General features: G+C 38.7%; 1 protein-coding gene across 1 annotated transcript in view; it reads right to left on the bottom strand.

Annotated features, from left to right (window-relative positions):
• The window catches only part of BRCA2 (BRCA2 DNA repair associated), a 57,453-nt gene that overhangs the window by 5,891 nt on the left and 27,582 nt on the right, over positions 1 to 23,980 (bottom strand). The window contains 11 exon segments of the mRNA XM_077752525.1: positions 5,550 to 5,688; positions 5,780 to 5,943; positions 6,156 to 6,354; positions 9,005 to 9,126; positions 10,933 to 11,077; positions 11,181 to 11,336; positions 14,960 to 15,314; positions 15,820 to 15,990; positions 18,279 to 18,466; positions 19,776 to 19,957; positions 20,413 to 20,849. Of these exon segments, the coding sequence (XP_077608651.1) occupies positions 5,550 to 5,688; positions 5,780 to 5,943; positions 6,156 to 6,354; positions 9,005 to 9,126; positions 10,933 to 11,077; positions 11,181 to 11,336; positions 14,960 to 15,314; positions 15,820 to 15,990; positions 18,279 to 18,466; positions 19,776 to 19,957; positions 20,413 to 20,849 (2,258 nt within the window).

Below are 23,980 nucleotides of genomic sequence, written 5' to 3'. Positions count from 1 at the left end.
AAAAAAAAAAAAAAAAAAAAAAAAAAAAAAAAAAAGAAAAGAAAGGAAAAAGGATCCAAATTGGTAAGGAAGAAATCAAACTTTCACTATTTGCAGATGACATGCCACTATACAGAAAATCATAAGGACTCCATCAAAAAACTACTATGAATGAATTCAGTAAAGTTGCAGGATACAAAATTCACACACAGAAATCTATAGTGTTTCTATGTACTGATAACGAAGTAGCAGAAAGAAATTAAGAAAATCCCATTTACAATTGCACTCAAAAGAATAGAATATCTATGAATTAAAGAAAAAGAGAGAGCTTGCTATGAACTGATACCATTTAAGTGAAAAAAGAAAAGTGTGTACACACACATACACACACAAAGACTAAAAGTGTGTTACCCTTCATATAAGAAAGAAGCTGATATAAGAAATTGTACATGTGTCTGTCCACTTGTGGAGAACAAATACAGGAAGGCTAAACCAGAAACTACAGAGACAGGGCATGTGTAGAATGAAGGGGAGGAACAGCACTGGGGTGGGAGGGATGTCAGTATGTCTTTGTGCAGCTGATTCTAAGCACCACAGTATTTCACACACACTTTACCTACCCACCAACAAACAAGACCAACCACAAAGGAGGAAACCCACATATACACACACACTTCCTAGCTGTTTCTGTCTGAAAGGGCCTAGAAGCAATGATGCCTCTGTAGTAACGAGTACATCTAGCAATCAGATCTTGGCTTTAAACACAATTTTCTCAATAAAGGAAAAAGAAAAAAAGATGCAGGGTTTCTTTGAGAAGTAGTTAGTTGATTCAACTTGACTGGGGCAAGGAACATACAAGGTGAACCCGGAACATCTTGTCATGCTAAAGAGAGGTGCTCACAAACTTATAGGAGTCAACCTGAAAACACTCCTAGTGGCCAAAACTGAAACAATCTAAACAACAAAATAATGTAGGTATTGCATTCTAATGCACAGAATAAAATATATATTCATTCTTCCATACTGATATATTTATCAAGTAAGTAAATTTGGGGAAAGGGGGCAGCTCTTCCTTATAGCAGAATTCCAATAATGGAGAACGAAAGAAGGAAAAAAAATCAGTAGGCAAATAGCCCAATAAAAACTGTTGCAACCGAAGTCAGCTGATAGATGCTACAATTAATTGGTGAAAGTATGAGGTGAAATATGACATGCATAGTCTTCTCCCTTGCTAAGGGAGAAGGACAGACACAACACTGTTTCTGGGGCACTTTTGCCAAACATGTATAACCTTATTCTAATCGTGAGAAAACATCGGACGAACCCAACTTGGGAAAAATGCTACAAAATAATTGATCAGTCTATTCAAGAGAGTCAAGATTGGGAAAAACAAGAGAAGACTGAGGAACTGTTAGAGACTAGAGAAGACTGGGAGCAATGATGATGCCATGAAAGTGGGATCCAGGACCATAAGAAGGAAAACAGTATACCAAACTTCCCATTTACTTGGGACTACAGTGCAGGTAATAATACTGTGCCAATGTGAACTTCCTGATTCTAATAGTGGTGCCATGGTCACCCGGGATGCTGACATCAGGGGACGCTGGGGGAGGGATCATTGTAAACTGTTTCTCAGGAAACTATCCTAAGAAGTGATCTCATTTAATTAATTCATTTGATACCAGTTTCTGTAATATAGTAACACAGCAGACTGAACACCCAGAAGTTCCTACTTGAAGCCCAACTCTCAGATGGTTGAACTCGGTTTGGTTTTGTTAGTGGGAAGTTTAAGAACACTTAGGCATTAGAGCCTGAACATACGTGTTATAATCCTTTATGTAACTGTGACCTTGGGCAGGTTATTTAACCTCTCTGAGCCCCAGTCTCCCCATCTGTACAAAGGGATGATAACAGCAAATGAACAGTGTTACTATGAGCACTTTACGAAATTGCATATACCTGAAGTTTTCAACAATTACCCACTTCCCCCACCCTATTTTGTTAGAAGTGGGGATAGACAGAAACTAAAACTGAGTCCCTGTCCTTGAAGAGATCACAGTATCATTGGAGGAGATTCAGAAATGTGGACCCAAGATGACAGGCACGTGATGGTGCTGAAACAACCAATGGACGCCGCAGAAACTGAGGAGGGACGATCTGATGCTGGCCTAAGCACCCAGCTGGGGTGGAACATTATTCGGCTGGGCTGAGCAATGAATGAGAGCAGTTCTGCAATTCCTTAAGACAGGAGGACAAAGGGCATTGTTAGTAAGGCGAATGCTTTACTAGTTTTGTAAAGGTCGGAAGCGTTAAATATTCTACATGCTGCATCAGGAACCTAAAGTGACATAGTTTAGCTGAGGCATGTGGGCTGGTGCTTTAAGGCAGAGTTGAAAAGTTTCTCAGACATCTGAGAAGTGTGGGTTTCATTTTCTAAGGGACAGGAGCCACTGAAGATTTTAGGTCAGGACACATCAGCATTAGATTTGAGTGACAGATAACTAGTACTTCCAGTTTAAGGTGGCACGTTGAAACGTTTGAACAGAATTTTCTTCCTCTAACATTTAACATCAAACTAAATTAAAAAAAAAAAGAAATTGTTCATTCAAAAGTGAAATGAGGAATATTCTGATGTAAAATTTAAAAATTGGTGATGAAAGAAACAAGACTGTGGATTGGCCAGGCACAGAACGGCTTAGCTTCTCATCTCCTTCTCTGAATTGGTGAAATGACACAAAATGTAAGAATTCTAGTATCTATAAATCTGAAGAAAAGCAAATGGAATGGTTATCTTACTTTTTTCCTCTTCCGATCAGAAATAATGACTACAGCTGCAGGGGAAAAGCAGACAACCAGGACTGACAGAAGTGAACATTCCAGGGTGTTGGTGGGTTGAACTGTGTCCCCTACTCAGGATGGTGAAGTCTTAACCCCCAGTACCTGTGAATGTGACCTTATATGGAAACAAGGTCTTTGTGGACATAATCAAGTTACGATGAAGTCGTTACGATGAAGTCCTTATAGAGAGCGGACATCTGGACACAGACAGCACACAGGGAGAAAGCACGTGAGGATGAAGGCAGAGATCGTGGTGCTGCACCTACAGGCCACGAACAGAGACCGCCAGCAAGCCACCAGGCGCGAGGAGCAAGGTACCCAACACATCTCCCTCATAGGCTCAGAAGGAACTGACTCTGCCGACACCTTATTTCGGACTTCTGGTCTCCAGAACGGAGACAGTAAGTTTTGGTTGTTTCTGCTCCCCGAGTTGTGGTACTTTGTTACAGCAGCAAAGCAAATGAATCACAGGGCATCTCACTGAACTAGGAAAAATGATGTAGAACAGGGCTAGTTATCTTCCAGGGATATGCAATATATACTGGAAAGAAACTCAAGTACTCAGCCACTACTCAGGAAGAGGGGATCAAAATGGTCTTGGATACAGTAGGAAGCCAAGAACCACTGGGTCCTGGTAGGTCCCCACACGTCTTCCTCCCTGCACACCTCACCTCCTCACCACGTTCCACCTCAGGGCCATGAGAAGTGATCTCAGGTAAAGTCTCCACAAGCAGCCAGGCGCCTAGGTCCTGCCCTATTTCCTGTCTCCAGAAAGTTTCGTACGCTACCTCCTTTCCCACCATCTCCTACCTCTCCCTGCCTCCTGGAACACTTACACCGGCCAAGTCCCCTCTACCCTCGACCATTCATGTAACAGCTATCTTCGCGGGCTTGCTCTAACTGAAGCCTGGCTCTCCTCCTGATGCCACAGCTGCCCCGCCGCCCTCTTGTGCTGCAGGGCGTCACGCTGGGGTAGCGGTCTCCCCTGCTCTTCGCTCGCTGCTGCTCCCCACCCTCTAAAAACATTCACCCCTGTTACTGGACCTTTCTCATCAGTGTACGCTATCTCATCAGGATGCTACTAGCACTTTTATTGGAAAAAACAAACATTCAATCTTGATCCCAAATCTCCTTCTTGTGATGCTCCATTTCCCTTCTTTGCTTGAAGCATGATCTTCTTACAGTGCCTGCATTCACTGTGTGCGTGCCTCTCCTTCCACTCCCCTGCCCACCATACCGCTAGAGTGGCTCCTCCCTGGCGCTCAAGCCAACAGCCCCTTCCTGGCCCTCACCTCCCTGTCTCAACCATCAAATACCATCCAAGACTGAATCACTCTCCTCTCTCTGGAATTCTTCCCTCTGGCCTTTCAGCGCAGCTCACTTCTGTAAGTATTCCTCCCACTTCTCAGGCTGCTCCTTCTGTTCCTTTCACTGGTTCCTTTACATCTGTCTGCTTCTAAGCATCAGAACGCCCGAGCCACCTCTGCAGCTAATTCCACACCCAGTGACCTCATCTAGTCTCACAGCTTTAAACGGCACCTAAACGTCGATAATGTCCCAGTTCATATCTTCAGCCCAGACCATTTCCCCAGACTCCTGTATACTCAACTGTCAAGTAGAAATTTCTGTTTAGACTAAGCACCTAAAACTTAAATGACCAAACTGAGCTCCTCACCCTCCCCACGCATCTGTTTTTCTTGTACTCTTTCCCTCTCAGTAAATGACAGCTTTTTCCCATGTGCTCAACCAAACACCTTGGCACTGTACTCCTGCACTCCTCTCTTTACCTCACACAGTCTCTCTCCTTCAGAATATAATCAGAATCTCACCCATGGAATTTATACAGCAACAACAATAACAACAATAAACAAATAAAAAATCAAACTCCTAGAAAAAGAGATCAGATTTCCTGGTTGGGAAACAACTGTGCCCTCTGTGTTGGAGGCAGACACGATCTCCATCCTTCCAAGATTTTTTTGGCTAGACAAGCAGTCTTGAAGTGAGAGTCTGAGACAATGGCTGCTACAAAATGTGTAGAAACATCACAGAGAATAACCTTCCAACACAGAGAACTAATGGGACAGAGGGAAAAAGCTAGCAAGGTAGTACATTTTAATCCAACCATGCTTATAATCACATTAAAGCTGATCAGATTAAACACACTGGTTAAAAGACTAGAGACCCTCAGATTAGATAAGAAAGCAAGATCCAACTGGATGTGGGCTGCCTGCCAGAAAACCAATTTTGTATCTAGATGTTGATAGGTTAAAAATACCTAGTGGGAAAAGATGTACCATATAAACGAGTACTGACCATACAAAAGTTGGAGTGGCCATACTAAGCAAAGTTGGCTTTAGAACATTATTTGGGATAATGAGGGATACTGCAAAGAAGAGGAAGGTGGAGGCTTGAGAGCTCAGTAAACTGCAGAGAGAGGTTAGAATTATTTATCCAGTAACCATTCAAATGCTACAAAAACATTTCTAGCAATTTCTTTAAAATTAAATAGTACAGAATAGGATGCAGGCTCTTTCCCTGTACTAACATAAAATTGCTTTTCATTAAAAATGGAGGTTAACACAGGCCTACTTTCAAATCACTAGTCACCGAATTTGCTGATTTGTAACTCCAACTAATCTTAAGGAAGACGGATTTTAAAAGATAACATTTTCCAAAAGCATTCATAAAAAGCTGTAATTAAAAATACAGCTTTAATTAATACTGTGGATTACCTATTTTTTTCACAACAGAAACTACAAATCCTACTAAGTCCACCTCAGAACAAGGTGGCTGGAAGTCTGGATCCAATAGTTTGTGGAAGTAAAGGGGCTCCCTCGGCTGATAAACTTGGTATAGGAGTTCATCTGAAGCCTACAAGGAAAAAAAAAAAATCAGTGTATGCAGACTCTCTAAACTAATAGGCATTCATCAAAATTAAAAAATTATAATGAAAAGTTTATACTGGTAGTTGTTGATACTGAGTTTTCTTTGTTGCTGTTAGCTGTATGTTAGCTCTTCCAGATTTACTTTTAGATTGTGATGTTGCAAGATGATAGATTCTGTATCTTTTTCCCTCTGTTAACAAGGAATGTAAATCTGATGATGGACGCCAGACACTCAGTGTAACTAGATAAAGAGGAAAACAACATAACAGAATAATCATTAAAATTCTTATAAAACTAACATGGTAACAACAAAGATCCAAGGATTACAGCATTATTTTGTGGGCACTGGTAGTCCATTTTTGCTCCTCTGATACATGTTAACTTTATACTTTAGCATTTGACATAATTTTGTTAATAAATAGTGCTTTAACTTAAAAACATTTGCATACTGACCTGAATCTTTTTCTTTTTTCCCATAACTGATGATGCGCAGCTTCCACACAGCTGTAACATCCCTTGGTAACATCTGCTCTCCTTGCCCAGCAGACTCCATCGCCTTCCTGAACTCCAGCTGGGTCTGTGCTTGCTTCTTATCATTCAACATCTGTCTGTGATTATTCAAGGCTCTTATCTGCTCTTCACTGAGATAACCCTATGGCCGTTTAATATATTAAGGCAAATTCTATTAGATTAAAAAGCAAATAAAACAAGAAACCTCACCCACTGTAAATGAACCTCTTTATTTATTTATTTTTTAATGTTTGTTTATTTTCAGAGAGATAGAGTATGGGCAGGGGAAGGATAGAGAGAGAGAGAGAAAGGGGAGGGGGAGGGGAAGAGAGAGAGAGAGGGAAAGGGGAGGGGGGGGAGAGAGAATCCGAAGCAGGCTCCAGACTCTGAGCTGTCAGCACAGAGCCCAACGTGGGGCTCAAACTCATGGACCATGAGATCATGACCTGAAGTTGGATGCTTAGCCGACTGAGCCACCTAGGGTGTCCCGTGAATCTCTTTAAATGGGCTTAAAATACAACAGAATTGAGTTCACTTTAATAATATGACAATATAAAAATTATCCCATAACAAATATTTTCAGATGCCTTAAACTGTTCACCTATCTTGTGACAAATTACCCCAGAGCTAAATCAACCCCCTACTTATAAATGTACTGTAATAATCATAACTGTCATCAACATTACAAATCACTGACGTGTGAATTGTAACTGACATGCTCCCTACATCTAAGAAATGGATCTGTGTGTGATAAATGTATTAATTCTTTAATCCTTAAAATAACCCTGTGGAGATGAGCACTATATTGTCTACATGTTATAGATGACGAAACTGATGTGCAGAGAGAATGAATCACTTGCAGGGTGTATAGGGAGAGGCAGATCAAGAGCTCCCATTCTTGGCCTGCTGTAGTACAATTTTATTAACTCTCTGGAACAGCAGGTATGACTGAAAACAGACATGTGCTACAAGCACTTCTGCCTTCACACTTCTCTCCCAGTCATTTTAGCAAACTGCTGTCTACATCTCTTGGGATTCTCACCCAGTATAACAAAAATAAATGAACAAAAAATAAAATCAAGTGAAACAGGAAATAGAATCCCAACACAGAACATACTAGACATGGCCTCACACATGTTAATATCCATACTGGGAAGAGAAACTACAGAATCCCTGTTCCCTGAAAAGGTCTTTCTAAATATGAAGACTTAGTTTAGTTTAAACACAATTAAAAAACAAACTGATTTCCCAAGTCTCCCAACATTCAACACGGTCACTGAAAACAAACCCTTTTGACAAGGTCTCTTAGAAATGGATGGCTAGCTTTCACTCCAAGAACTGCACGGACAACTTTATCTACATGGAAGCTCCAGAATCATATATTCTTAGGACCTAGTGATGAGCCGCTCACAGATTTTCCCTGGACACCAGTGGAGGGGGGCCCAAGAGATAAATCACCCATCGCTACAGAGTGGCAGGACCAGGTTTACAACTTAGGCTTCCAACGCTCATTCTGTCACCTTATATCCTCCTTACAAATAAATTCCATAAAAGGAAACCAGACTAATAAATATTTTGTTAAATTTTGCGATGCAATTAAAACTACCTTTACGACGACTCGCAGCAGAGCTTCAATGTATGTAATAATACAAGAGATAGAGGGAGAGCATTTTTCAGGACAGCATATTAAAGCCTTAACTTATAGACTTGCAGCAAGTATATATATTCATGGGATTTAAACCTGGACTCACTCCTCACAGGGACAATCTGAGTTGTAACATTTGGTAATATGAAGGAATTCTATTCAGAACAGCACTACTCACTCTCCTAATGGAGTGCTATTTGTTTTGTAGTCCTACTAGTTAAGAAAGTTAAGGCTATAAACTAGATTTATTGCCATCAAATAAATGAGATTAATCAATAAACAACAGTTTTCTTAAAATTTCCTCTCCTCCCTATCTAGCCAACTAACCCTAGAATTTGCATTAACTAGATACCCAGGTGTCTAAAAATTTAGGAGGTAGCTCATCTTAATATATAATATTCTAATAATAGTAACTCACATTGATATGGAACTTTATCACAGTACATTCTTGCATATATTATCTGATTTGATTCCGAAACAACTTATTTTATGCCCATACTATAGCTATTTTATGCCCAGTTGGCTAATAAATGGCATAGCAGTGATTCTAACACCGTTTAGTGCTTCTGACACTTTTCCACCAAAATATTCTTAAGGTAGAAGATTATGAGATAAACTCTAGGTAGGATCTGGGAAGGAGGTAAGAATACGGAAACTAAGACACTGCTTTGAAGATACTTGTTCTATATGAAAAGTAAACAAGTTTTGCCTGTATTTTAAACCACGTTTATTTAACATATACAATTATTTAAGCGGCGCCTGGGTGGTTCAGTTGGTTAAGTGTCCGACTTTGGCTCGGGTCATGATCTCACAGTTTGTGAGTTTGAGCTCCGCATCGAGCTCTGTGCTGACAGCTTGGAGCCTGGAGCCTGCTTTGGACTCTGTGTCTTCCTCTCTCTGCCCCTCCCCTGCTTCTCAAAAAGAAATAGACATTAAGAAATATTATTTAATCCTTCTCTCCTCCATTTGGTATAGACTTGAAATGCACTGGTTTGGCACATGACTGAGGACCCCAGAAATGTACACATCATCTTTGAGAAACACACCAATTCCACACAGCATCTCCTGTAATGGCCAGAAGACTGACAGCAGCTTCCCACCTTAAAGGATTAAGGGTAGGACTCGCTGTGCCCTCCTCCTCTCTCACCTCAAGGGAAGTCGGGTCTGGTGCGTTCCTCACTGCTTCATAAAGCTCTGCACCGTCCTGCAGAGCACAGACTTGCTGTCTTGTTAATGCACATACTGATGTACGTCGTTTTGTTGTATTTTCTAGGAATAATGCATCACTAATTAGCTAACCCACACATTTTTAAGAACACTGAAAACTGGAGAAACAAGCAAAAAGTACCCAAAGAAGGGAGCCTAAAAAGCAAAACACAACTTATCTGCTATAAGTTTTCCAGGAAAATTTGAAACTAGTGTACTCACGCATGGTTTAAAAAATTGTCACCCAGAGTGTTTACTTAAGAGTAAAAATTTTAAATTAAGTAAATGATTTCATCATTCATTTAATCATGAAAACAGCATGAGCTGGTGAATCAAACATTAACAGTTCAATTTTCCTGCAGATTTATATAGAACATGAAGTGGAAAATCATGAAAAAAATGCAGAACATAAAATTTTCAGCAATATAGATAAAAAACATAAATTTCATATCCTTTATATAAAAAATACTATGATATTTTTATTAAAAGTGATGCCACAGGGAAAACAAGATCTAGCTCCAGACATAATAAAATGAAACCAACAACCACAGCAGCAAAAATGCAGAAGTTACACAAAGTAGACCAGGACAACAGGGAAAGAAAATGATAAACAGCTTAGGGAAAATCATTGTTTTTTCAGTGTTTATCTTTCTTGTGTATTTAATATATTTGATATATAATAATGTGTAAATTTAAAGTGTATGTGTTGTCTTGATATATTTATATACTCAATAGGATTGCCACTATATCAATATTTATCACAGCACAGCTGTACAATATTGTCTATGTTTATTATACTGTGTGTTACATCACTACAGCTTATTTACTGCTCATTGTTAAGTTTTATCCTTAAACACCATCAACTTTATCCTCCTACCCCCTCATTCCCTGGTAACCACCGTAAGTACTATATTATTTTATGTAAGTTTGACTTTGTTTTACTTTACATGTAAGTGATACCATAGGGTACTTGTCTGGGGGAAAACAATTTGGCACTTTTTCTCTTGCTTCTATTCTTTTTGTAATACCAAAAAAGGACACCATAAATATTTTAGTACCGAAGCTTAAGAGGAAGTTTACTTGAGACTTCTGAAAAGTGAGGGGTGCCTGGGTGGCCCAGTCAGTTAAGCTTCTGACTTTGGCTCAGGTCATGATCTCACGATTCATAGGTTTGATCCCTGCGCTGGGCTCTCTGCTGACAGCTCAGAGTCTGGAGTCTGCTTCAGAATCTGTGTCTCTCTCTTTCTCTACCCCTCACCTGCTCATGCTCTGTCTCTCCCTGTTTCTCGAAAATATATGTTAAAAAACAAAAAAACATAAGACTTCTGAAGAGTGCTGTGGTTATATAATGTTTTACTGCCTAAGACAATTACAAGTATCTAAAAGTTCAGTGTATTGAATAAAGAGGTGATAATTAGGGGTCAGTTCAATGTTTATCTGTATATCCATGTAATACTTTTATTTTTTAAGTTTATTTATTTATCATTTGAGAGAATGTGCATGCACACACGCACACAGCGGAGGGGCAGAGAGAGAGGGAGAGAGAGAATCCCAAGCAAGCTCCGTGCTGTCAGTACAGAGCCCCTCATGGGGCTTGAAGCCACAAACTGTGAGATCATAACCTGAGTTGAAACCAAGAGTTGGACACTTAACCAACTGAACCACCCAGGTGCCCCCATGTAATATTTTTTTAAAAATTTAAAAATTCAGATATAGAATTAGGAAAAAAAGTCTATTACTCAAAGTAAAGACAATTCACCCAATTATAAGAGTTAAATCAGAGAAGTCTCTAAAACATCTAATTAAAACAACTCAAAACAAAACCTGTCCTCCTATTTAAAACAACTTATAATATACAACTCATTTTACCATCATGCTTTTCAAATTCCGCTTGAATTTTATTGAATAAGACTTCTAGTTTCTTTTGTTGGGCCTCCGCATATTTTGTCGCCTCCCTTTCTTCCTCTCTTTCACTGCGAAATATGCATAATCCAGATGGAGTCTTCTCCATCCACTGTGATAATGTAGGAAACAAAAATACAAGGTAGGAAGGGGTCATTCAAATTAACGGTCCCCAGAGAAAGAAATACATAGTAAGCGTCAAAAATGTATCTTACCTGTATGGGGTACGTTCTCTGAATAACCACATCAACACAACCGACGTTGCCTCCATCACTAAAAAGTGATGACAAGGGGAGAGGGAAAGGTCTTGGATCAGGAGAGAATCCAAGCTTGGCATACCAGCAAGCAGGCCGAGTACTGTTTGCAGAAATCTGGACAAATTAATGGACAGATCAACTTCTTTTTTTTTTAATGTTTTTTTAAAATTTATTTCTGAGAGAGAGAGAGAGACAGTGTGAGCAGGGGAGGGTCAGAGAGAGAGGGAGACACAGAATCCAAAGACAGGCTCCAAACTCTGAGCTGGCTGTCAGCACAGAGCTTGACGCGGGGCTCGAACCCACAAACCGTGAGATCATGACCTGAGCCGAAGTCACCAAGGCGCCCCTGGACAGATCAACTTCTAAGTTTATGTCCAATTCTATTTCAGATTTTATATAACATTTTCATTAATTCTTCCTTTCACTTCATATTCACTTTTAAAAGCCCCATGAAGAAAAGAAGAAAAATTATACAAAAGTGAAAACTTTCAAAATATAGTCTCTCAAAAAATTTTTTACGATGCTATAGTCTTAATGTAAATATTACTATTAGAAAATTAATAAGAGAGACTTCAAATTAAACATGATGGATTAAAATGTACTTATTTATCTAGGTTCCCTCAAAAACCCTACAAGGACAAAGAGAACAGGAGGACAACAGATGAGATACTGGCAAAATTTTGGAATCTAAAAGCTTACTGGACAACTAAGTCCAGTAAATAACAGAGCAGCCCAAGAACATTTACAGTTAATAAAAATAGCAAACAGTATTAAAGCACTTATCATGGTGCCTGGATGGTGTTAAGTACCTGACACCTACTAACAGTTAATCCTTACAACAGTCCTTATTCCCATTCCATACTCCTACTTCATTCTTATTCCCATTTACAGATTGACAAACCTGAAGTATAACCTGCCCAACATTACTCAGCTGGCAACCTTGTATGGAGCCAACGTGGAAGAAAATAATTTAGGGAAATCACTCAGAATTTGGAGGCAGCAAGTACCTCTGGAGGAAGGAATGTGAGGTGCAGCTGAAAATAGAATGGTTGAGATTTTGCATAAAGATAATTAAGACCTCAGATTTCATTTCCTATCCCAAGTAGCCAGGTGACTGTCCTTCCCTCACACCAAGAAGAACTCAGGACGATTTACTTTCTCAGCAGGCCATACACATCCTGGGCTCTGGAACACAAGGCAGAGGCAGCTGGGGTAAGGGTGAGATTCTATACTGAAAACAAAAATGCAATGAAAATCTTTATGCTGAAAATGAGTCTATTGGTTTTCTTACTCTGTTCAGCTCTCAGAACAGTCACTGATATTTGAGGGTCTCCTAATGAAAATAGTCAAGTCTCTGTTATCACTTGACAAGTTGACAAAGCCCACCTCACACAGAGCTTCTGATCAGCTCATTAGTGCCCCCTCTTGAAGAGTAAAGAACAGCTAACAATTACCAGTTGAAGGAATTCTCCAACATGAGAGATCCAAACAAACCAAAAACAGAGATTATTACAGTAAGCAGAAAAAACTAAGAGAAAACAAAATATTAATCAGTAGCTTGAGAAATATGAGAAGATGTTGTATCTAAAATGAAACAAGAATGGGATGTAATAATAAAAAAAAGAAACATTCAGGGAATAATAAAGTCCTCTTGAAAGTGGAAAATTATGCTGATAGGCACAAATTCACTTTAGAAATTAGAAAATTAAAACTAGAAAGCAGGGGGAACAAAGATAATAGAAAATAGGAGAAAATAGGAGAAGACCAAAGAGGCCTACTGCCCAAATATTAGGAGTTCAAGAAAACTGAAAAGGAAAAAATAGAGGAGGAAGAAATTATCAAAGGAACTACTTCAAGAAAATTTCCTAGAACTCAATGACTGTACCCAGGATGTTGATTTTAAAAGACAGGCCAACACCAAATTAACTTACTGTGAAATTTCTGGATGCTGTAGACAAATGATCTTCAAACAGATCTTAGAAATAGAAAATATAGTGAAGGACTGAGAATAAGAATAGCATAGAATTGAGCAGAAGTTATACCAGAAATAAGAAGATATTTCTGAAGAAGTTATTTCCATTTCAAATTCTATATTCAGCCACCTTACAATAAGATCAAAGAAAAAGCTGCATGCTCCCTCTCTCAAGAAGCCTGTGGGGGTTGGTTATGTGTCCTCAGAGCTAGAGAATAAATCCATACAGATATGAAGTCCAGAAAACAGGGTTTCCAATACAGAAAGAGGTGAAAATAATTTCCAGGATGGTTAACAGGTCAGCATACATAGAAGATAACCACTTCAGAATGGAGGAGTGTAGAGAAGTCCCAGAGAGCTCCAAGAAAAAGAAATGGAATTGATAAAGGTATTTTAACAGACTGAGATGGTTTTTAATTTTATCTCTTGTGTGGACATGAGTTGGTGATAAGGACACAAAATTAAAAATACATACATGTGCATACAAAAGCAAGATAGTTAACTCCAGGAAAGCAGTAAGTTGTAAAGAAAATGTAATTAGTATATTATATGCTGAGTTGCAAAAAATATTTTTCAGTCATTATAATGTAAACAGTGAATAGAGACTTCACTCCTCAACTTACACAACAGGAAGCTAATAGTTAATGTCTAAATGGAAGGGGAAAAGATGACATTGCAATATAAGCAAAAGAAAGTATCAAAGGGATTCAAAGTGGTTTGCCTTTGGGGAGCACTGAATGGAGGTTAGGCAGGATGGCATCAACAACTGCTTTGTGGACGGAGTGGATGGTCATAAGCCTTATATCATATGAATTTTAAAACTACGCACATGCATTGATTTGATATAAACAAAAGGCTGAAAGCCACTGCAACGCTGGTATTGTAAACAACAAACAAAAGCCTGTTTCAGCTTGATTTCTAAAAGCAATACAATGTGGAGTTAATGACAAAGTATCTCTTTACCTTAAAAATGTTTAAGGCATTTATAAAATGACTTCCAGAATACAACAGAAATAAACTGCTGATAAGACTACCTCATAAGTGAATCTGATTGTGCAATATTAGTAATTTCTCATATCAGTATTGTAAACTATTCAATATGACAAAATCCTATTATGTAGGTTTAAGTTTACATAGAGATGAAAGGTACATTTTTTTAAGTTTATTTACTTATTTTGAGAGAGAGTGAGAGCAAGTGTGTGCAGAGGAGGGGCAGAGAAAGAGAGAGAGAGGGAGAGAGAAAGAATCCCAAACAGGCTCCAAGTTGTCAGTACAGAGGCCAGCGCAGGGCTCAAAGCCACAAACTGTGAGATCGTGACTTGAGTTGAAACCAAGAGTCAGATGCTTAACCAACTGAGCCACCCAGGTGCCTTATTATTATATCTTTAAGAATCCCTGAAACTGAATTCTCAAATCACACTGGAATACAAGTCTAATGGAGTAATCAGGGTGGAGGCAGAGCAGGACTATGAGAACAAGATGGCACCAACGGCTATAGGTACCCATAGCACAAAATCAAATCTGGTACAACTTTGCTCCTGCAAATTATTTTAGCTCAATAAATATCTCTGGGTTTCCCAAAAACGGCACAAATAAATGGAACAGACTGAGAAATATGCCACTTATATTAAGATTATCAGTACATTTTCAAGAAATGGAGCATCTTTAACAGGCATAAGTTTAAAATTTTAAATGTAAAACCTCCCTAGAATTTAACTGGATCAGTGACTGATTATTACCAAGAGTGTGCACGAATTTAATTTACCTTTAACATAAGAGATTCTGGGGCTTCGAGTGGTGTGCAGGCATCGGGAGAGCCCACCAGTTCTGCGCCATGAATGATGACCTTATGGCCCACAGTCAGTCTACCCTTCTTTACGAAAGCTGAGAGCGGAGGATCTAACTGGGCCTTAATGGCATACCATCCATCTGTAAGCTCGACAATGCCCACATTTTTGGTACTGACGCTACTAGTTTTACTGCTGGAAGTTTCAGATAGATCTGTGCTTGATGAGATTATTTCAGAAATACAGAGAACAAGTGTTTTTGCAGCAGTGTCATCCCTTTCCATAATCTTTTTTATAGCTGATCTTTTGCTTCTATCAATTTCCATGTCATATCTAAAAAGAAAAAGAAAAATGTTTATTTTAGGAATTCTGAGTCTAGATTTTTATTTTTAAAAAGTCACCAAGTAATTGACAATAAAAATTAAATACCTTTACTGAAGAACTACTGAGACAGGAGATAATTTAAAATTTGATAGCTAGTAATATAGCAAGTTTTATATTGTTAAAATAGGAATTAAATATTAAAATTCCCCAAATGCAAAAATGTTTTAATAGCAATCCCCAAATAATGGATCAAATTAGTAATTCATATTCTTCTCATAAGCCAAGAGTTTAAGGGAGTGTGGGGGAAGAGAGAAGGGAGGTGCATGAATGTGACTTCTCCTAAGGGGGCTGGAGCATGACCAGAGAACTGCTGTGTACAACTGAGCAGTGGTGTGGGATGGCCACAGTCACTGACAAGTGATCGTGTATGTCTGTGACGCAGAAGCCACAGTCTGCACAGATGTCCCAACCTTACCATATTACGTGATTACATAATGTAATGCATTGAACTTGCCTGTATTTTAGCTGAAGCAGCACCCTTTCTGGACTTAGGCATCTATTAGCAAATTCCTTAGGAAAGGCAAATTCCATAGCTGCCAGTTTCCATATAATCCATCTATAGTGATTATAGGCCCAAGTTCTAGAAATAAGACTTGGATCCACACCTGGGGTGTCACACAGAGCCCTGAACAAATAAAGGTAAAATACTATGAAGAAAAAAAACACATAAGATGATACTGAATTCAATAAACATGACTATTCTTTGCACAAACACTAACACTACACTGTACAAAATCATTCAATAAAAGTTTTTGAGTTAGTGTATAACAAGTAATACAGTTTAGACAATGATATAACATGTATCAAAATATACTAAGAAATTTCACTTAGCATATTAGTCAGTACAATTATTTCTAAAGGGAATGAGATCCATAATTTAAAATAATTTTATTTTAGATTATTTTTCTTCAAAGAGATTGTTTTACAAATCATCTAAGAACATCTTTCTCTAGCCCAGGTGCTTTTTAAAGATCTTCCTCTTTCTGCTCGAATCTCTAACCCCTCTTCCTTTCTCATTCTCCCTTTGAGTACTAGGGAAACAAGTAATCAAGCAAACTTCCAGAAGCTTCCACCCCCACACCAGCATCTGGACCCTTCCCCTTCACCATCTCCTGCCATTTGTATACTAGCTTCCACCTTTTCTTGCCTAGTCAAGGATGTTGATCCAGGAATGTTGATCCTCTCTCTCCATGATGGGGAGATTTCCTTCTTTTCTACTGAACAATTTCCATCAGTTTGAAAAAAATAGGGTTGTTTTTTTTTTTTACCTCAAAAAACACAACAAAACTAACACCCTTTGCTCCTCTTTCCTTCTCCAGATGCCTCTTTCAATTTACTGAATTATTTTCATTAAGACTAATAGGGACCTCTACACAGTTAAATCCATGGTGAATTCTCAGTCCTCATCTTCCTTTACTTATCAGCAGTAACTGACAGCTGGTCATTCTTTATTCCCTGAAGCTCTCTGTCCTCACTTGGCTTGCAACACACCACACTCTGGCATTTATTTCTAACTTTCAGGTTGCTCTTTCTCAAACTTTGTTTTATGCCTCTAAAGTTCCATCGATATGCTGACAACTATGCAGCTGATTTCTTTTGTTCATACTTCGCCTATAAACTCCAGACTTGCATATCCAATTATCTACTCAACATCTCCACTTGGATGCCTACTAAAATCCCAAGCTTCAAATGTCCCACCTGGAACCCGTTTTCTTCTATCTTTGGTCTTCTCAATTGTCAGTATACTGCACCCTTCCAGCTGCCAGTGCTAAGATCTTTGGGGCTTTTTTCCTCTCTCTCTCTCTCTCTCTCTCTCACATTCCTTATCCAATCCATGAGCAAATCCTGATGGCGCCACCTTGAAAATATACCCAGAATCCAACTGCTTTTCACCAACTCCACTGCTATCTCCTCCGCCCAAGAAGCCATGTCTCACCTGGATCACCTCAACAGTTTCTTAAGTAGTCTCTCTTCTTCCATCATTGTCCCTCCCTACAATCCAATCCCCACAAGCATCCAGAGTCATTCTTTCAAAATTAAAGCAGATCATGTAAGCCCTCTGCTTTAAACATTTCTTATGATTTACTTAGGGCAAAAATGGTTACTCAGTTAAAACCAAGGGTTTTAAAAGGTTTATAAGGCCCCATCTCTCTATTTCATCTGTTAGGATTCCTCTCCTGCCCATTCTACTCCAGCTACACTCACTTTCCTCCTGTTCCTCAAATAAGCATATCTTGCTTATAGCCAATGATACCTTCCTCACATTATGCTCATTCCCTTGCCCTCCTTCAGGACACTGACTAAATGTCAGGGACTCAGTAAAGCCTCTTGACTACTTAGCCTATTTTATGTATTTATTTTTTTAAATTAGGTAAATTTAAATTAATTTTTTTAATTAGGTAAATGGTAATGCACCCCGGTAGCAAAAATTTTAAATCACATTTGTATAAATGTTAGAAACATAAGAGGTTATATAGTTTTTAAATTGTTGATGTTTTAGGGCAGTAAAATTTACTAGTTATCTGGTATTATTAATACTTGAGTATTTCTGCTTAACTTATAGTATTTAAATATATTTTGTATTTGTTGAAATACACAATGAAAGAGAATATGATGTGTGTGTGTATGTATCTATGCTAAGCCCGTTCAAACTTAACTTTTCTTATCAGTTTTTATTTTATAAGCACATATGAAAAATGTCCCAATTTAAGAAAAAACAAGTCATTATTAAACCTTAAGGACAAACCATAATTCACTTTTCAAAGACTGCAACAGAATGTCAATTGAACCACAATGTATTTAAAATAATTCACTGTACATAACTTTGACCTATGGCCAACTTGTTAAGTTTGAGAGAAAAGAGGGATGGTGGAATATAGAAAAGTTAACAAAATCTCTTTTTGCATAGAGTACCTATAAAATTCTTCTTTTCCAGCCTTTCCATCATCGGAGGGTATGAGCCATCCACCATCAGCCAACTGTATTCCCTCTCCAGCCCACTGGATTTCCTTCCCAAAATAATCCTGTGTGTGAAACTGAAAAGACTCTGCATTTTTGCTGTTGATTTTTATGCAATGTTTGGAAACGCCATACATATATAACTGCACAAGATAAATGATAGAAACATTTGATAATGAATGCAAAACAAAAAAACATGCTTCACAGAATAAAAAACAATTATAATAAACCCAAACTGAATTTGCCAAAATTTTCCATTTAAATATTAAAATATTCACCATCAAAATACTGAACTCAGTTACTCGGAGCTAAACATTTTAATGTAATATAAATGACTCCTACATTCAAGAGTCTTCTGTACTGTTTTCATTCCCCCTGTGTACATGTCTCCTGCTACAGCTGCCACAGGAAGTCATTCTGGGTATAAAGAAGTAATTTAATATTTTATAAAGCTTCTTAAGTTAAAAAATTCAGAAAGGAAAAGAGAGTGAAAAGTGTAACTGTTTTGGGGCATCTGACCTCAGGAGGTCAGATCTGTAACCAGGCCTGGCCTCCGTTCAGCCTGCATGCCTCACCCCAAACTATCTCTTCCTTTGTTCAGACTGGACTCCGGAGTCACACTCCTTGCTTTGGAACTGTGGCTAGTGGATGAGAGTTTCCAGGTAAGTGACTCTGGGGACACCTTCTGAACCCTTGCTGTGCTTCGGCCTTCTCCACTGCAAATGACGGACAAAATAACAGTGCCTCTCTTTTAGGCACTTGGGAAGATTAAGGGAGATGCAACCAACGCAGGCCCAATGCTCAGGAGAGTGGCTAGCACATAAAAACTACTCAATAAATGTTACTTATTAATATTATCAGTATTATATTCACCTTTCCATTGCCTAAAATTCTAAGTAGATAGTACTGGCTTAATAAGAACCCTCTTTCAAAAAGGTCAATAGCTTGGGGCACCTGGGTGGCTCAGTCAGTTAAGCATCTGGCTTCCACTCAGGTCATGATCTTATGGGCTCGTGAGTTCGAGTCCTGCGTCGGGCTCTGTGCTGATACCTCAGAGCCTGGAGCCTGCTTCCGATTCTGTGTCTCAGTCTCTCTCTGCCCCTTCCCTGCTTGCACTCGGTCTCTCTCTCTCTCTCAAAAATAAATAAACATTAAAAAAAATTTTTTTTAAATGTAAAGAGCTCTTAATGGATTCAAGGCTATGGGTTATTTACACTTTACATTTGAAGAGGGAAGAGAAATAGCAATTTCGGGGCACAGATCACTTTGGTGGAACAAGGCAGCAGAGAAGGAAGCTGCTGCTGTAGGCTGATTAGGAAACAAAATTATTTCACTTATCCGTTCCTGCATTCATTGGTTCTTTCTTTGAACAAAACAGTTTAGAGATACTAGTTAATAAAATGAAATTATACTGGACTACAAAAGTTAGCAGCATTGCAGACAAAAGCGTACCTGTTTATGGGAACACGCAGAGGGAACTTGGCCTTCTACGGCTTCTCTGAGAGAGATTCTAGGCACAGTGGAAGTTTTTGCAAGATACAGGCTACCGGGCTGTGGGAAAATATGCTGCCTTTGCTTCTCTTTAATTCGCATATCCTGTATTTCTCTGGCATTCTGAAGACTTGCAATTAGATCTATTCAAGAATAAATTAACAAAAAATAAGCTTAAATATAAAATTTAAAAAGCACAACCTTTGTTTCATAAAGGCATATGCATCAATACACTCTAATTTTAGATCATCAGGGATAAGCAAAGTTTCATCTTGTAAACAATAGATCTATTATTTTTATTTCAAATTTGGAAGAAAATTAGTAGCCTGTTAAATATATATATTCCAGTAATAGCAGCCTTAGGTTGTGTGTCTAATTGCTTTCTTAATAAGAAAGCCCACAAGTAGTTACCTTTGAAAGAAAGCATTAGAATACTTTGAAGCTAGTCTTTGGACTTAGGAAAAATCTAAAGCATTAAAAAGGTCCTGAAACTATTATAATCATCACAAAAGGGGTCAGGTTCTCCAGGCATTATTTAAATATGAGAAACATCTAACTGGAAGGCAAAAATATGTCAAGACGAATTTTCACACAATACCTAAAGGCTCCTTTTCGCACTTCGTGAATATCATAGTTGCTGCCTGACTGGACTTATTTTTGGTAAGCTGATGAATTTCACTGTCATTAATACTATTTTTACTATCACCAGAACCATGCTCATCCATGTTTTTTGGTTTTTGTTTGTTTTCTTCCACATTAGTAGTATTCTTGCTAATGTGCTGTTCGTCTTGGTGAAAACGTGATTTGGTTTTAAAAGGTGGGACAAAGACTTTCACTGGTTTGCTTGGAGTAATCACAGGTCTCTTTTTTCCATTTCTCGTGGCAGGAACTGTGCAAAATGTTTGCCCTGAAACGGATGCATTGCTTGAAGATTTTTCTAAAGCCAGGTGTTTAGAAAAATGAGATTTAGACAAAAATTCTGGACCAGGTGCAGTGAAATTTGGATTCTGTATTTCTTGCCGTTTCTTAGTTGTGCTACAATGAGGAAAAAGTATTTGATTATTTGCCAGTAAATGTACACATACGTAAAGGTTTTAGAATATATATGTATTATTATTTTTTTGTAAACCTCACCTGCCATATGGCAATCCTAGTCTGGCAACTGTGTTGCATTTCATCATGGTTGCCATCCAAAACAATACCGTACTTTTCAAGTCTGTAACTATTTTTTCACACACTGACTTCCATCCTTTGCCTTTACCACTTACTTCACATAACAGAAAAGTCAAACACAGATCCTCTGTCTCCAGTTCTAGCACTGTTCTCCTTACTTATTACCTCCTTTACCAGTCCGTCCTCTTCTCAGGGCTAGCACCTTCAACTGTACTCTTGACTCCATCTAATAACTCAGTCTCCTCAGGAGCCCCAGTCTTTCCATTATTATTCTACCTCCTTCCTGTTTCTTTCTACCACCTGTTTATACTGTTTTTTAGTGCTCCTTTCATTTAGCCAGAAAGCTTGGTGTATCCTTGAAATGTTTTTTTCTCAGACTTACCTCCCCTTCAAGCTGATACTCCTTGTAAGCTGCATGGCCAGCCTTCCTAAACAGGTAATCTAAACTAGCTATTTTACCTCCTCAACTTCTACTCCATTGAACTCTCCTTTCTCCACTCTTCTACAGAAATTATCTACAACAAAGTTGCTAATGACCTTCCAAGTGTCTAAAATATATATGTACATACATACACACATAGTTTCATATGTAAACTCATTCCACATCACCTTTGACAGTTGACTTTTTTCCTTCTTAAAATTCTCACCACGAACATCTACACCACCACTGTCCCTCTGTTTCTTTTTTTCCCCCCCTCTGACTCTTAAAAAAACTCCCATCTCTAAAGTTGGATTCCTTCCCTGGGTGACTGAATCATTTTCCTTGCCTAAATTATCATCTAACATTAGTATCTAAAAATACTAATCTGTATCTTCATGCTTGACTTTCCCCCTAGGTGTTATTCCTACAGTTTGAACTTCATATAGTACCACATATCTCTAACTTGATGTTCCACACTCATCTCAAACTCAACATGTCCAAGACTAAATTTATCACCTTCCCTAGCATTCATACTTCTCCTAATATTTGCTATCTTGTTGAAAACTGCATACTTCCTTTTACCCAACCCTAAACCCCTGGAGATTAAAGCTACCCTGGAACTCATTTAGTTATTCAGTCATCTAGCCGTCAAATATTTAATGTGTTCCTACTACGTGTGCCAGGCACTGTTTTGGCTGGAGGATATAGTGGGAACAAAACAAAATCATACAGTTTACATTCTAGTGGAGGGAAACAAACAAATAAATATGTCAATTGGTATTAAATGCTATAGAGAAAATTAAAACCACAGTAAGGGGGACAGGAAGTGTCCAGCAAAATAAGTAATATTCTAAAAAGTTGGTAAGAAAGACATTATTGATAAGGTGACATTTGTATAGAGCCTTGAAGGAAATGAGAAAGAGAGCCAGGTAGGTGTTTGGGAGAGGAGCTGCAGGGCTGTGAGCACATAGACATCACATGCCAGGCTACGCCTAAGTATACCTGGAGCAGAGTGAGCACAGAAAGTCAGCAGGTGGGATTGGAAATAAAGCAAGAAGGCCAGATCAGAGACAACCATACACCCTGGTAGGGCTTCCCGAATGTACTCTGATGGGAAGTCATGGGCTAGTTTTTGAGCAAAAAAATGACACACTCTATCCTATGTTGTGAGTGTATTTTGAAAGCAGAGTTGTTAGACTTTTACTTTCATAGNATGATTTGGCTATTGTGGAGAGTGCTGCTATGAACATTGGGGTACATGTGCTCCTATGCCTCAGCATTTCTGTATCCCTTGGGTAAATTCGACTAGGGTAAACTTTGAAGCTGTTAAGTTTGAGATGTCTATTAGTCAGCCAAATACAAATGTCAAGGACGTAACTAGATGAATGTATATGTTGTTCAGGGAAGAAATCTGGGCTAACAATATTAATTTTAGAGCCATGAGTAAATAGAGGGTATATAAAGTCATGATAGTGGATGAGACAGTTATGAAGGAGGAAGGTCAGGAAGAGAAGCGATCTGCAAATGAACCATGAGGGAAGTTAACATTTAGTGATTTAAGAGAAGAACCAACAAAAGGGAAAGAATGGCCAGTGGGAAAAGGAGAAGAGAGAGGTCCCAGAAGTTAAAGAAAGTGTTAAGAAGATAGAGTGATTAACTATGCAAATGCTAAGTTAACAGACGGTGGAGAGTGGACAAGATTCAACAATTGCTGGGTAACAGGCAATCTTGATAAAGAGTAGTTCACAGTGATTGGAGAGTGGGGTGGGTTCAGGAGAGGAGGGGAAGACATGAGGTAGAGAACATGAGTGGAGACCATTTTAATGAGTTGTGATTTAGAGGGTAAGAAAATGGACTGGTGGGATTAGAGGAATCAAGAATAGTGTTTCTTGTTAAGACAGAGACTTACAGCAGTTACCCGACTGATGGGACTAAGCCAGTAGAGAGGAAGACAGGTATCAATGCAGGAGAGAGAGGGGCAATTGCTGGACTGATGTAGAGATCAGTATGATTGAGAGATCTCATGCAGAAGAATAAATAAAGCTTCTGCTCCAAAACTTATTTTCATTTATCTTGTATTCCCTTGTTTTTAAATATTAAGAATCCTGTGAAAATGAGGCATTTGCTTTGTAGGTCATGACTAACATGTCTACTTGAATAAGTGGAGATACTCTGACATTCCCAGTTAGCCATTATCTGGTCAAATATGTTTTTCTGTTTGTTTATTTATTTATTTAGAGTGTGTGTGTCTGTTGGGGGAGGGGGGGCAGAGGGAGAGAAAATCTTAAGCAGGCTCCATGCTCAGCACAAGCCCGACTCGGGGCTTAATCCTATGACCTGAGCTGAAATCAAGAGTTGGGGGGCTCAACCGATTGAGCCACCCAGGTGCCCCTGGCCAAATCTTTCTGAATCTTAATCTCCCACTCATTTATAGTCTCTACTCTAGTACCTGTGTTAAATTTTCCTTACTAATCTCCTTGCGACACTTTCACTTTGGTCTATTTCTAAAACACAAGTCTGGTTATGCTGCTCCTCTTCTTACAACCTTCCACAAGTGGTCACCTACCCAGGT

The sequence above is a fragment of the Crocuta crocuta genome, unplaced genomic scaffold (assembly GCF_008692635.1).
Source record: "Crocuta crocuta isolate KB4526 unplaced genomic scaffold, BGI_CrCroc_1.0 scaffold190, whole genome shotgun sequence".
NCBI classification, from domain to species: Eukaryota; Metazoa; Chordata; class Mammalia; order Carnivora; family Hyaenidae; genus Crocuta; species Crocuta crocuta.
The sequence above is the reverse complement of the archived record's forward strand: the minus strand, read 5'-3'. Positions and strand labels throughout refer to the sequence as shown.